A 12,038-nucleotide genomic window follows, 5' to 3' on the forward strand; every position below is an offset into this window, starting at 1 on the left:
AATATTCTCATGAATATTAAACACAACAACCTCTGAACATTACAAATATTCTCCTCAATTCAACCTGGAACCTCTCTCATACAATAAAATGTGTGTGTGTGTGTGTGTGTGTGTGTGTGTGTGTGTGTGTGTGTGTGTGTGTGTGTGTGTGTGTGTGTGTGTGTGTGTGTGTGTGTGTGTGTGTGTGTGTGTGTGTGTGTGTGTGTGTGTGTGTGAGAATGTGGAGACACTGTGATGGATCGTTGGAGCTATGTGCAGCTCAAGGCATATATGCTCGAACGGGAGCTGCCTGGACGCTGCAATCATGTTGTGCGCACTATCCGTGCTGAGTGTGCTGACTTTTCGTACAATGTCCCACTGTCTGGCTACCTGCATAAAGTCAAGTGCTCGGCGCAGTTGTCGGCGAAATGTCGCTCCTCTGTTTTCATTGAAACAGCTCCTTATATCCGTTAGCGCAGCTAGCTAGCACCAGATGCTAACAACAACAACACGTAAGGTGTGCCTCGCTCGCGCCACACATTCACACACCCTCCCGGTCCTCCCGATGGCCAGTCCGGGCCTGCCGGTGAGCGTGGAAGTGTGGTCTGCCACAAGCGGGCGGCAGGAGCGGGGCTGTTAGCATCAGCTTGTAGATGGTATTTTAAACTCGATGCGCTCTGAAACTACGGGGCGGCCGAGGACAAAAAATACACATGCGTTAATCGCGTTAAAATAATTAGTGGCGTTAACGCGTTATTAACGCGTTAACTTGACAGCCCTAATTATCAGTAATCATTTCAAAGTGACACAGACACATTGGATTAACCCAGCGTTTCTTAAAGTGTGGGGCGCGCCCCACTGGTGGGGCGCAGAGATGTGATAGGTGGGTCGCGAATGGACGTGATGAACGGGAGATTTAAAAAAAAAAAATGTTTTTTTAATTAATTATTTGGACCTCAGGCCGGAATCGAACCTGGGTCCTCGCGGGCGGTAGTGGACTGTTACAGCCGGAGACTCGCAACGGCTGTGGACTTTCACAGCGGCGGTACCGCACCCGCCGCCGCAAACACCCGCCGTTGTGAGGCTCCCCATTATTTAAGGCAGCAGCCCACCGGGAAAAGTCCCGAATCTCCCGATGGCCAATCCGAGCCTGCTCACACACACACAACTGAAACCAAAATAATTTACAGACATATGTAAAAATCTCTCATACACACATGTGAATCGCTCTCACACACACACACAACAGCGCTGCAGTCGGGAAGAAAAGCAATGTGGAGCGGCACCTCACCACTTCATAAGGAGTTTAACTGTGACACTTTTCGAAATCCCGTTTGTGTCCCCCCACTTTAAAAATAGGTCTATGTTTATTTATTTATTTTAACGTAAGCCGTCATCGCCACGGAGGAGCACACAGCCTCTGTGAGCGAGCGAGACAGAGAGAGAGAGCGAGAGAGAGACAGAGAGAGACAGAGAGAGAGAGAGCACACCTTTATCTATTTAATATAGCCTGGTTGTAAAAAATAAAGTAAGAAATCATTCCAATGTGTACTATAGGACAGTAAAAAATAAAAAAAACTGTTTAAAGGGGAGTGATTAGTAAAATATGCATAAATAGAAAGAAAGAATGCTAATAACATAAGATAAGAATAAACCAGTTTAAATGATTTGTTATTGGTTGTGATCATATTCTAAAGATGTTTGGATTATTGAAAAGTATACAGCTCCCTTTCATCTGAGTGTTGAGAGCTGTATCCATCAATTCATGTTGTGCTCAAAGTGCACCAGATTGATGCATTTCACTTCAACATTTAAAAAAACATCTTCACGGGGGAGCATGCCCCCGGACCCCCCTAGTGGAGGGGAGGTCCACCCCCAAATAAAGCAGGTTAAAATAATTCAATTGAATACATGTTATTTTAGTAAACACTGCAAACGGGTCCCAAAGACCCAAACAGCACACAAAGGTTAAAGGTCAGCATATAATAATGTTAAAATGTGCTAAATATATACACTGCAAAAAAACAAAAAAAGAGGAGTAAAAGTAGCTCAAGACTTGTTTTATTTTTTTAAAGTAGCTATCATCCTTAAAAAGGTTGGAGACCCCTGTTATAGAACGATACATTTGACAATTTTAAGCTTGGCCTACCATTTTATTGGAGCGATGAGGAACAGGTGGGGCTTGAAAAGGCCCACCTGTTCAAAGTGGGGAATGACCGAAAAAGTTTGAGAACCACTGCATTAACCTATGAATTAAGAAGCCCTCAGACGCTGTTTCTTGCGGTACCGGGGGCATGGGGCTTAACTGGTTAATGGAAATGTTTTGGGCCGTTGTAGCGCGTTTGCACTTGTCGGCCACCTTACTTTATGAATGGGAAAATGATTTGACCCTTCTTGGGGCAAGTATTAAGGGCTTCAGAGTGTTCTGCTTTTAGTTCAGATTGTTGCTACAGCTGCAGATTGATGTGTGCTGGGGGGAAAAGAAAGTCCACTATCTCTGCTTCACTGGAAGTGAATAGCAAGAACAGAGGGTGCTGGGAAGGAGATTAATAGATAATGGAAGAGGGAAGTGGTGAGGAGCAGGAGAAGGATTGGGGCAGAGCCGAGGTTTTCAGTGATGGAGGGCAGGAAGGATGGCTGGTGCAGGTTAAGGAAGTAGTGGAGGTGGGGGGGTAAATCCAGATATCAGGTATGTGTTGAGATGGATTGGTGCTGGCCGGGTTAGAGGACGAGGAGAGGAATGGGAGGGAATAATGCAGGATGATAAAAGGGAGGGTGAACATGGGAGAGAAGGAGAAAAAAAGGAAATAAAAGAGGAGAGGGTGACTAGAAAAAAGAAGGTAGGATTGGAGAAAGACAAAGGTTGAATACAGTATGGGGAGGTTTGAAATACTAAAAACCAGCTGGCCAAGTGAGTTTCAGCATATCCTCTCTTCCTCTCCCTCTCTCTTGTTCAGTATGATTTATGAGCACAAAGCTCCAACACACTCTCAGACAGTCTTCCACAGCACGGTTGATGATGTGGGTATTTATACACACACATTTCCAGCTACCTGCATGCAGGAAGTGTGTGCTTGTTTGTTTGTGTACTTGTAAATCATAGATTTTTCCTGACTTAACCTAATTTGTTTGTCCTCAGAATGCTGCCCAATGTCTTTCACAAAATCAGCCCTGTAGAATGTTCTGCAGTAGCTGCAACACACACTCACACACCTTCACACACACAGGATTACTGCAAATGTTCTGTATTTATCCCATGGCTGTAATGGTTTTGGCTTGCCACTTGACAGCTTTAAACACAAGGGCTCAGCAATCGGACAGTATCAGCAGAGGAGGAAAACAACATTCATTAACAACCTTTGACCTATTCATACACTCTCTGTATCTACCGAGGGGCACACACACTCCTCTCCTCCATACACTCTTTTGTGAGCATTGCACCCGGGAGAAATAGGCGACAAGAATTGAGAGAAGGAAAAAACCTTCTCCGTTACATCATGTAATTCCTTTGTAACAGTTGATCACCTCTATGAATACAAAAACAACAAGGTAACAACTATGCAGATGAAGGTGTTGTTTACATGCACAATATACTTGGGTTTAATCTATTCTTTTATTTATTCATGGTAGCAAATACTGGTGATACTGGCATAACAGGAATCTGTCGATGGTCTTCGTCTCTGGCTGAGCTGTCTCTTTTCTTTACCCTCCACATACTGTATGGAAGGTAAAGCTTTATTAATATGTGCGGTGTCTCTCCCACACATCTCATTCATTATAGATAACCTTACACAGGACCGGTTGAATGGGAGAGGATAGAGCACTTGGGGAAGAAGGAGATGATGACTTGGGTGTTAACTGAGCAGGTCTGAGTGCAGCTCTTTAAAAAAGAGTGATCAATTTCCAGGGGTGCTGTTGGTGAGGCTTGTTTTTAACCATTCACCTCTACTGCTTAACTGACAGAGGTTAGTCTTTCCCATGCTATGATGCTTACCAATGGCTTTCTGGCTAACTTTAAAGCAAGACATTCTCATACATAAATTAATAGTTTGTTTGCAAATGAGTTGAAACAAGTGTTTATCATTATAAATGTAAGGAAAGCTTTGTGGTTAGGTTAAGGCAGGGGTGTCACAAGTTTTTTCAAAGACGGCCAGATTTGATAATGTGAATATGCCGGGGGGCCAATAGTCCCTTCTGATTTTTTTTTTTAAATATAGAAATAACATACAAATACACTGTTTTATCACAATTATCTTTATTTTTTAAATGGCAGTATAACTAAATATAAGCTACTCAGGCAGACATGAACAACTCTAAAAACGTTTGGAGCTTCCTGTCACGCCCCAGATAGCAAAAGACATTAATTCAACATTGGATTTTGGTTAAATTGGTTATTTTTGGTTGAGGTTGAAAAATCAATGTTGATTCGATGTGTTATTATTGCGAATGCTGTGCCACAGCATTCCACTATAGTACTTCAATTCTTTATTCTTCCCCTTATTTCACCAATAGTTTGGCTCTCCATAACTTCAGCTTATTTTCAGCTACAGAAACCATTCAAATATTAAACTATTCAGCCTGTTCAGGAATCGATGGGAAACCTTCAACTTTTTAAAAATATTTTATACTTTTTGAAATATTCAGCTTTTTAAACTCTTTTTTTAACATGGAAGTCAATGGGAGATGCCTTCAAATCCTCTTTTCCTACACCTTGCGCCAAATGCTTCTCCTTCCACATACTTTCAGTTTGAGACTTCATTCCAACTTTAAAATGATCACAAGACCTTCAGCTATAAAACTTGTTATTCCGATTCTTCATATCTTTTACGGTTTTTGACTTATCAACGTTTAAGTTTTGGTAAATGTACAGGCTGTTTTAGATTTTAGAGTGCGTGACATCATCACTTAGAGTGTAGAGGGCCTTAAAAATCTTCGGAAAAAATATTTTAAAACTGCTCTCAGAGCCAAAATATACAATCTATTAAAAATAATTTCAAAAGATTTCAGGAGCATTATTAGTCTGGCCTGCTCAATTGCCTTCATCATATCAAACGGACACACCGTTCTGGCCCAATAGTGATCAGAGTGACAAAAAGTCCACCTAGCTCCCAATAGACTCCCATGTTAAATTTGACCGGAACTTTCTTCAGAACAGAGAGAAGTCAACTTTAGACAAACTGCTCCCATCTTCACATTTGACACACAAAACCAAAAAAAACATAGATCAGTTCATTGGGGTTCCCTGATGCTCACGGTCTGGTCATTTTTGTATAGGAGCCATAGTTTTTGAACAGGTGGCAAAATGGTCAGATATACTCCTCAATGCATTCTTATGGGACTTGGTTGTCATGGTGTTGCTGGGCAGATTGGAGCCACACACACACCTGAGTGACATCATCTAATCAGAACAGACACCATGGAAACCTTTTATCTCTGGACACACACACAGGTGTTATGATTGGGTGTTATGAGTAGGTGCTCAGGAACAGAAACAAACACTGACAGACTGGACTTTAACAGACTGTCTCAGCCTATTCTTTTCTGTCTGATGGAGACTTCATACTGACTTCAACAGGTTCCACATATTTTATACATTATTGGTGACGTATGGTTTTAGTCGAAAAGTTTGCAGTCAAAATATTCTGCTGCTTTCCCAAGCATTTTTACTTTCTTTTCTCTTCTTAATACAAATTCATTCACTACTACTTACATCTGATATTTAACTCCTTCAGCCTATTTTCAGCTGCAGAAACCATTCAACTATTACATTATTCAGCTATTTCAGGACATCAAGGCTATACATGTTTATACCTTTTTTTTAAACCTTTTCTTTTAAATATTAAGCTTTTTCTGCATTTTTGTAGCTAAAAGCAGCTACCATTCAGCTAATAACATATTCAGCTCAATTCAGCCACAAATGTTCACAGTTTACAGCATTCGCACGCATTTTCTGCAGGAAATGCATTTTCTAGTTACAGATACCATTTCAACGTTTGAAAAAATGTTGTTGAATCAATTAAATATAGATGCCGGTTTTTCAACGTTGAAATTCCCTACATTGAATTTACATTGTTCCAACGTGAGACCAACTCTCCCCTCCCCCTCCCCTATACTTGTATTTAAAACGCAGCATAACAAGGATTTTTGAGTTAACCGTTAATACCGTTGCAGTCACAACGGCTGCGCGTATGCGCATTGCTTTCGTCTACGGGGTTTCCGCAGGGTCTGAGCAGGGTCCCGTCACTGTCTCTGAGCGGGCGAGCGGCGCTGAGTGAATTTGTCAGACAGAAACATCGACGATGTGGCCGAATTTGGATGTGAAGTTGGGGATTCTTGGGACATTTGTCTACCTCGTTTGCCTAATCAGGTAAGTGTGTGTTTTACCGAACAAGGAATGTTAACAGTAAAGTGCACTGTACTATTTAAACCAAAATATAGATACAATGAGTTCAACTACCCACCACAGTTAGGTTTGCTAGCTTAGCTACAGATGGCGTTGAATTTATGTTCAAGCACCTGAAGGCGTTTATAATGCATTTAGATGGTGAGACGACCGGTGTTATAGTAAACCGAGCCAGACATATAACGCTATAACTTTACACACAGCATTGATTGGGATATGACAACGTTGCCACTGTGTTGAAACTTAGCCTTGACTTGTATTTTTACAGGCCAGCCTTGTCCGATGTTGGGTTGAATACATGTTCCCCGTCGAAACATGGCGGCGACGTACAAGCGCATGTAGACCATGGCGGAAATGTATGTGTTATACATTTCCGCTGTGAGCCGTGTTCATACGTTTTATACAGAACTTGTGTGTATGTGTGACGATACACGGAATGGGGGGGGGGGGGGGGGCGGCATTGTTGTTCCGCCGTTACAGCGGTTAGTAACGTCTGTTTATTGGGGTAGCCGGCCGCCGGTGACTCTGACATTGTTGTGTTACAGGTCTTGTTGTTTGGTTGAGGGTAAAAAACATCTCAAACTTCGTGACTTTTCCTAAAACGGGTATATTAATCATCGAGTGAATTTTGGGGCTTGGGGAATTAAGAGAGAGAGAAAAAATATATACTTTGCCGCCACAACCCGTTGCCAAGCAACACTTATTGTTTAGGTCACGCAGCTCCGTGCTCACCTGAAGCTCAGCCGCTGTAACGGACCGGTGAGCGGAGCAAAACACACGTTTCAAGTTAGACCAAACACACTTAGCTATTTTATCTACCTCTGGAACTAGCTAAACTAGTTATACATATGTTTATTCTTCACTGTCGGGGTAACTCATTACTAGAGTAGCGAGCTGCATGAGATACTGACGGGCTGTCAGGAGAGGGAGAGAGGAAAAGAGAGCGCTCCGTTTATTATACTGGTGTTATTATCTAAAGTGAATGTTAATTTTGAATGAAGTAGTTAATATACTATTAGTGGTTTGTTTAAATGTATTAATTGTTTTGTTTTTTGTTTGTAGAAGAATACCATTTATTGATTTATTGTAAAATGAATCCGAACGTTTTGATCTGTTACGATGATAAACTGAAGCAATTTAAAAATTAACCCCATTAACTGAGTTTTAAATCGTTTTTTTGTTAAGTCCTACTAAGTATATAAGGAAAGGATGAAAACTAACGAATTAAGTTTAAAAAATGATATCTTCTGAACTGAATGTCCTATATGTTTCTCTTGTGTTTCAGGGGTGGATCACATGCAGTGCAGGCTCCAATCAAGAGACTCTTCTAAAACATTGTCGCCTTTGTCACGGAAAAGCTGCGAACTGGCCCTGTATTCACACTGACTGTGTATGTCAGTTAATTGGCAAACTATACTATACCCTGCCCTACCACTCCACTACAGGCCCCTCCAACACACTACGCCCCACTTTCCAATCAGTCCCCAAAATTGTAATACCAGTTTTTTTTTCAATTCAAAACATCCAAACTATCCCCTTAACCTCTTAAGCACGGCGGTCCCCCCATTGGACCCCTCCCACCGTTTTGTTTTCGAGATAATGTCTCAGGGCTTCTTAACATTTATGAAACTATTAATGTGTAGCACCAGATTAACGGGAAGAATCTCAGCTAACTGAAGATATGAACCATTTTTACCAAAATAAAACACAAGTCTCATAAGAAGCGTCTAAATGACCTCTGAGCGAAAAAATTCTAACGCACTGCGGCACACAATTCAAGATAAAAATACCCTTATTACTTATCGTAGCTGCACATACAATATAGCCGATTAAAGCTGAGACTCCACTGATTATTTAGGTATAGTATCATCACTGAGCGATCCGAACTTGCGACAGGGGAAGCAAACACAGACATCACAACACGTACCTTTACGGAGCTTTTACGGCAGATCGTCTCACCGTAGCTGTCAATTAGGTCAAAAGACGTGTTCAATGGCATTAAAACGAAGAAAAAAAAAAAGGCTACAACTGTTGATCCATAGGTTGATAATGTACCTGTGCCTTTGAAGAAATTATTTATAATCCATAATTCAATTTTTTATGTAAAAATCGGAGCGGAAAAGTTAGCTGCTAATGGTAGCCACCAGAGTGTATGCAGCTTCCGGTTTTGGTAACGCGTCACTCTCACTCCTTATTTGTTAACGTTTTGGTGTGTATAGAACTTTCCCTCGATTCCATTGGCTCTAGCGGTTATAAAGAGATTTCATTCATCAAAATCGAGCAAGGGGGGCCAGAGATAGGTCAAATCCACCCAAATGAGGGGGTTTTTGGCTAAATCTCTCTAAAAAGGTCAAATTTCACTTGTTTTGCATCAATCTTGATACAGGGTACTTATTATATGTTGTACTTTGGATTCCTAAAGCTTTTAGTCTACTAACCCATCATCCAAGGGTAGTTTTCACTATAAGTAAAAAATAGTTTTTGGACGGACACTATAATTTACAGTTTTTTACTATGTAAAATCTGAATGTTCTTTAAAATAAAAAACATCTATATTGATTCTGACTTTTCTACATCCAACTCACAGGTTTATCATTACTTTGAGAAAAAAGATTATTAATTTAACCCTTTTAGAAGGGAAGATATGGTCATTTGTTCTGGGAATGTCATTTTCGAGCCTGAGACCTGAAAAACAGGCTCAGGGCTTAAGAGGTTAAGATGGTGCAGACTTTGAACAAGACGGCTACCCAGGAATTTGCTGCACAGAAAAAAACATGACATTGTGGTTACAATCAAATTACATTGTTTTGTAATTTCTGTTTTTCAGATATCTGAAGAATTTCATCGGATCAGCAAAGACCTCCTGGGGACGTTCGGTGCAGCCTTTGACAAACATGTGCCTTGCCTGCTGAAACTGTACCGGGCTAGGAAGGGAGCTTTTGGACAGAAGATGGAAGACTTCTTGGAAACATTTGATGAACAAGTGAGTGAAGTGCCTCAATCTAAGAGCATGCAAAAGTTATGGGGAAAATGGCCGGAGCCGGGTCCACCAAAGCCCTTTCCCCCCGTTTGAAAATATGAAATGCTCCTTCGCCTAACATTTGTAGGAGCAAAAACACTTTGATGGAAAGGCTTCAGTAAAAATGGATTGTTAAAAGTCATTGCTTGGTGTTTTTAGTTGGTGGAATTTGAGAACTGTAACAGTATTTTTAATTTGTAGAATTGTCCGCAGGATTGCAGTTTTTGTTTTGTTTTATTTTGCCAGTCTTTTACTGAAGCATGTTACTGGGATCTGACCTGTTCTTTATCCTCCTCAGAACGTCGGATTTTGTATAAATTCACTCCGGCACTAAACTAATTGATATGTTTGTGTGTTTCCACTGGGTACTCCTTAGACATCCGACATTGTGTCTCACCAAAAGACAGCAGCACTGAGAGGCCTGCCCATTTTTGTCCGAGATGACACAACCAAGTTTCTTCTGGAGTGTTTGGTAAGTAATACTAACTGTTGGAAATAAACTTATACAATTAATATTGCTTAATGTAGCTTAAACATGTTATGACCTCATAGCTTATGCTAATCATTTTATGCACAATACACTTTGTGTAAGATTTAATTTTGAGCCCAGAGATGCCGTGCTGTTGAGTTGCAATTATAACTTCCACAAGCTGAATGGTAAGACTCAGTAGCTTGGTGCTAAAGTTAGAATCAGTGGATATGTATTTTGTCGTTTAGTTTTCCATAGCACTCATTCATGCATATTTTACTTTTCCTCAGGACACTGACCATGAAGAACGATTGCTCAGAGGTGTGTCTGTGGCCATCCTCACCGTCATTGAAGATGATGATGCCGCCATATCACCAAATGTGCGAGACGTGGCTGTTGTGTTGGAAGGGACCATTGTACTGCATGACCTACCAGACCTCTCTACTGCCTTTGCATACCTCTTTGGCCTACTTTATGCAATGAACATGGATTTTCCAAAGGAGATGAGGTATACCTTTGAAGCCATTCAGACTATCTTTTAAGAGCTTGGCTCTCGACGCTCGCAGCGTATAAGGCCTCGGAAAACAAAGCTTTTGCTGTGAATGTTAATGGGGAAGCCAGACATGACTTTAACCTATGTTTCACCTGTTCTAGTGCATTGTGGTTAGTGCTCATGTAAAACCTCACAGCATTCATTTCATTTTAAGCATATAAGTTCTCTTCTGAAATAGAGAATCAAAGAATGTGTGGATGTGTAAGTTGCCAGTTCAAAAGAGGGGCATATCCAGTATTTCTACTGTTCAAGTTCATTGTTAGTGATCAGGTAAAACTTCAATGTATGTACTTGCACATGCAGTCATTTTAAGCATGAAGTCCCATTTGCCTGTGAAATTGAAATGTGTGAAATTGTGAGTTGCCAGTTGACAAGAGGCACTGGATTGTAATTGTTATATTTGTTTATTCTTAAATTCTTTGATTGTGATGTGCTGAAGAGGTTGAGGCCTGATATATCACAATGATGCCAGGTGTGTGAATCCTATTTTGACCTGATGGATAAAAGCAGAAGCAGAAACGATCCTCAGAATCTGTGTTCAAAGGCCATCATCATTTTCTGTTTAAAGCAGCTTTGCTAGATGTTTATTATGTCAAGAAATGTCCTTAACTTGTGTTATGTTGCAAAACGTGCATTTTTTCAAATCCATATATTCAGCATGTGAAGAATGCATGTTATCAACGTCTAGCAAAGCTGCTTTAAACAGAACATGATGATGGCATGGGGTCTGCGAGACAGCGAGACACAGAGGAACTCAGCCTGAGCACACACACAGCCAGGCTGGGCGAGTCGGCTGACAGCTTCCATACAGCGCTGCATTGCCTGGCAGCATAGACAGGTCTGTACAGGGTGTACTTTGAGGGTTTGTGATGCAGAAAAAGCTACATAACACACAAGGGGATGGGTAATAACCAGAAAAGCATATGATAAGACCTTTAAAAGAGAGAATGTTTTGTGAATGTTTTGTGTGCTAAAGTGGACAAAAAATGTACAAAATGTTCATATAATTGAATTAAATCATAATAATCAACTGAATAAATAATGGCTCTTTTTTTGTTAGTTCATTTTCAATGTCTGACATCAATGTTGATTGAAATCTTCAGCGTGACAATATCTCAATGTTGATTCAAAGACTTTTTGCTATCTGATAATAACATTGTTTCAATGTATAATGCAACGCATAATATAGTTGAATCAGTGTTGTTGCAATTCTACATTCTTTCAATGTTGATCATATCGTAATTGAATCAAGGTTGATTCATTGTTGGGATTGATTGAAAATTCAATGTTCTTTCAATGCTGATCATAGCGAGCACTTTCAATGTTAATTTCAATGTCTGACATCAATGTTGATCACAATCTTCAGCGTGACAATATCTCAATGTTGATTCAATGACTTTTTGCTATCTGGGGCACGTGTACTCTCAGTATTTTACGATTGGGGCCGAGACGCACACGTGGACACCTCACACGTGGACACCTCACACACGGAATGCCTGAATTTCCCCCTGGGGATTAATAAAGGTCCATCTTATCTTATCTTACATAAATCGCTGACACGGGTGCATGACTCTGTTGAAACTTTGAACTTTTTTCAAAAGGAAAGGGACTTTAC

General features: G+C 40.6%; 1 protein-coding gene across 1 annotated transcript; it reads left to right on the forward strand.

The window, feature by feature from the left end:
- The first annotated feature begins 2,535 nt into the window (after positions 1-2,535).
- On the forward strand, positions 2,536-10,424 carry LOC117492386. The gene is made up of 4 exons (XM_034142636.1): positions 2,536-2,643; positions 9,210-9,365; positions 9,778-9,873; positions 10,161-10,424. Exons 1-4 carry the CDS (start codon positions 2,536-2,538, stop codon positions 10,410-10,412), a joined length of 612 nt encoding a protein of 203 aa, XP_033998527.1. The 3' UTR covers positions 10,413-10,424.
- The last annotated feature ends 1,614 nt before the right edge of the window (positions 10,425-12,038 follow it).

Source organism: Trematomus bernacchii, unplaced genomic scaffold (assembly GCF_902827165.1).
Source record: "Trematomus bernacchii unplaced genomic scaffold, fTreBer1.1, whole genome shotgun sequence".
Lineage (NCBI taxonomy): Eukaryota > Metazoa > Chordata > Actinopteri > Perciformes > Nototheniidae > Trematomus > Trematomus bernacchii.

What these genes read in the sequence shown, in the direction of transcription:
- LOC117492386 (XM_034142636.1), top strand. Translation starts at nt 2,536, where the DNA reads ATGGAAGAGGGAAGTGGTGAGGAGCAGGAGAAGGATTGGGGCAGAGCC. An exon ending in TGGAAACATTTGATGAACAA is followed by an intron (nt 9,366 to 9,777) that starts GTGAGTGAAGTG and finishes GGTACTCCTTAG; the next exon opens with ACATCCGACATTGTGTCTCA. An exon ending in AGTTTCTTCTGGAGTGTTTG is followed by an intron (nt 9,874 to 10,160) that starts GTAAGTAATACT and finishes ACTTTTCCTCAG; the next exon opens with GACACTGACCATGAAGAACG.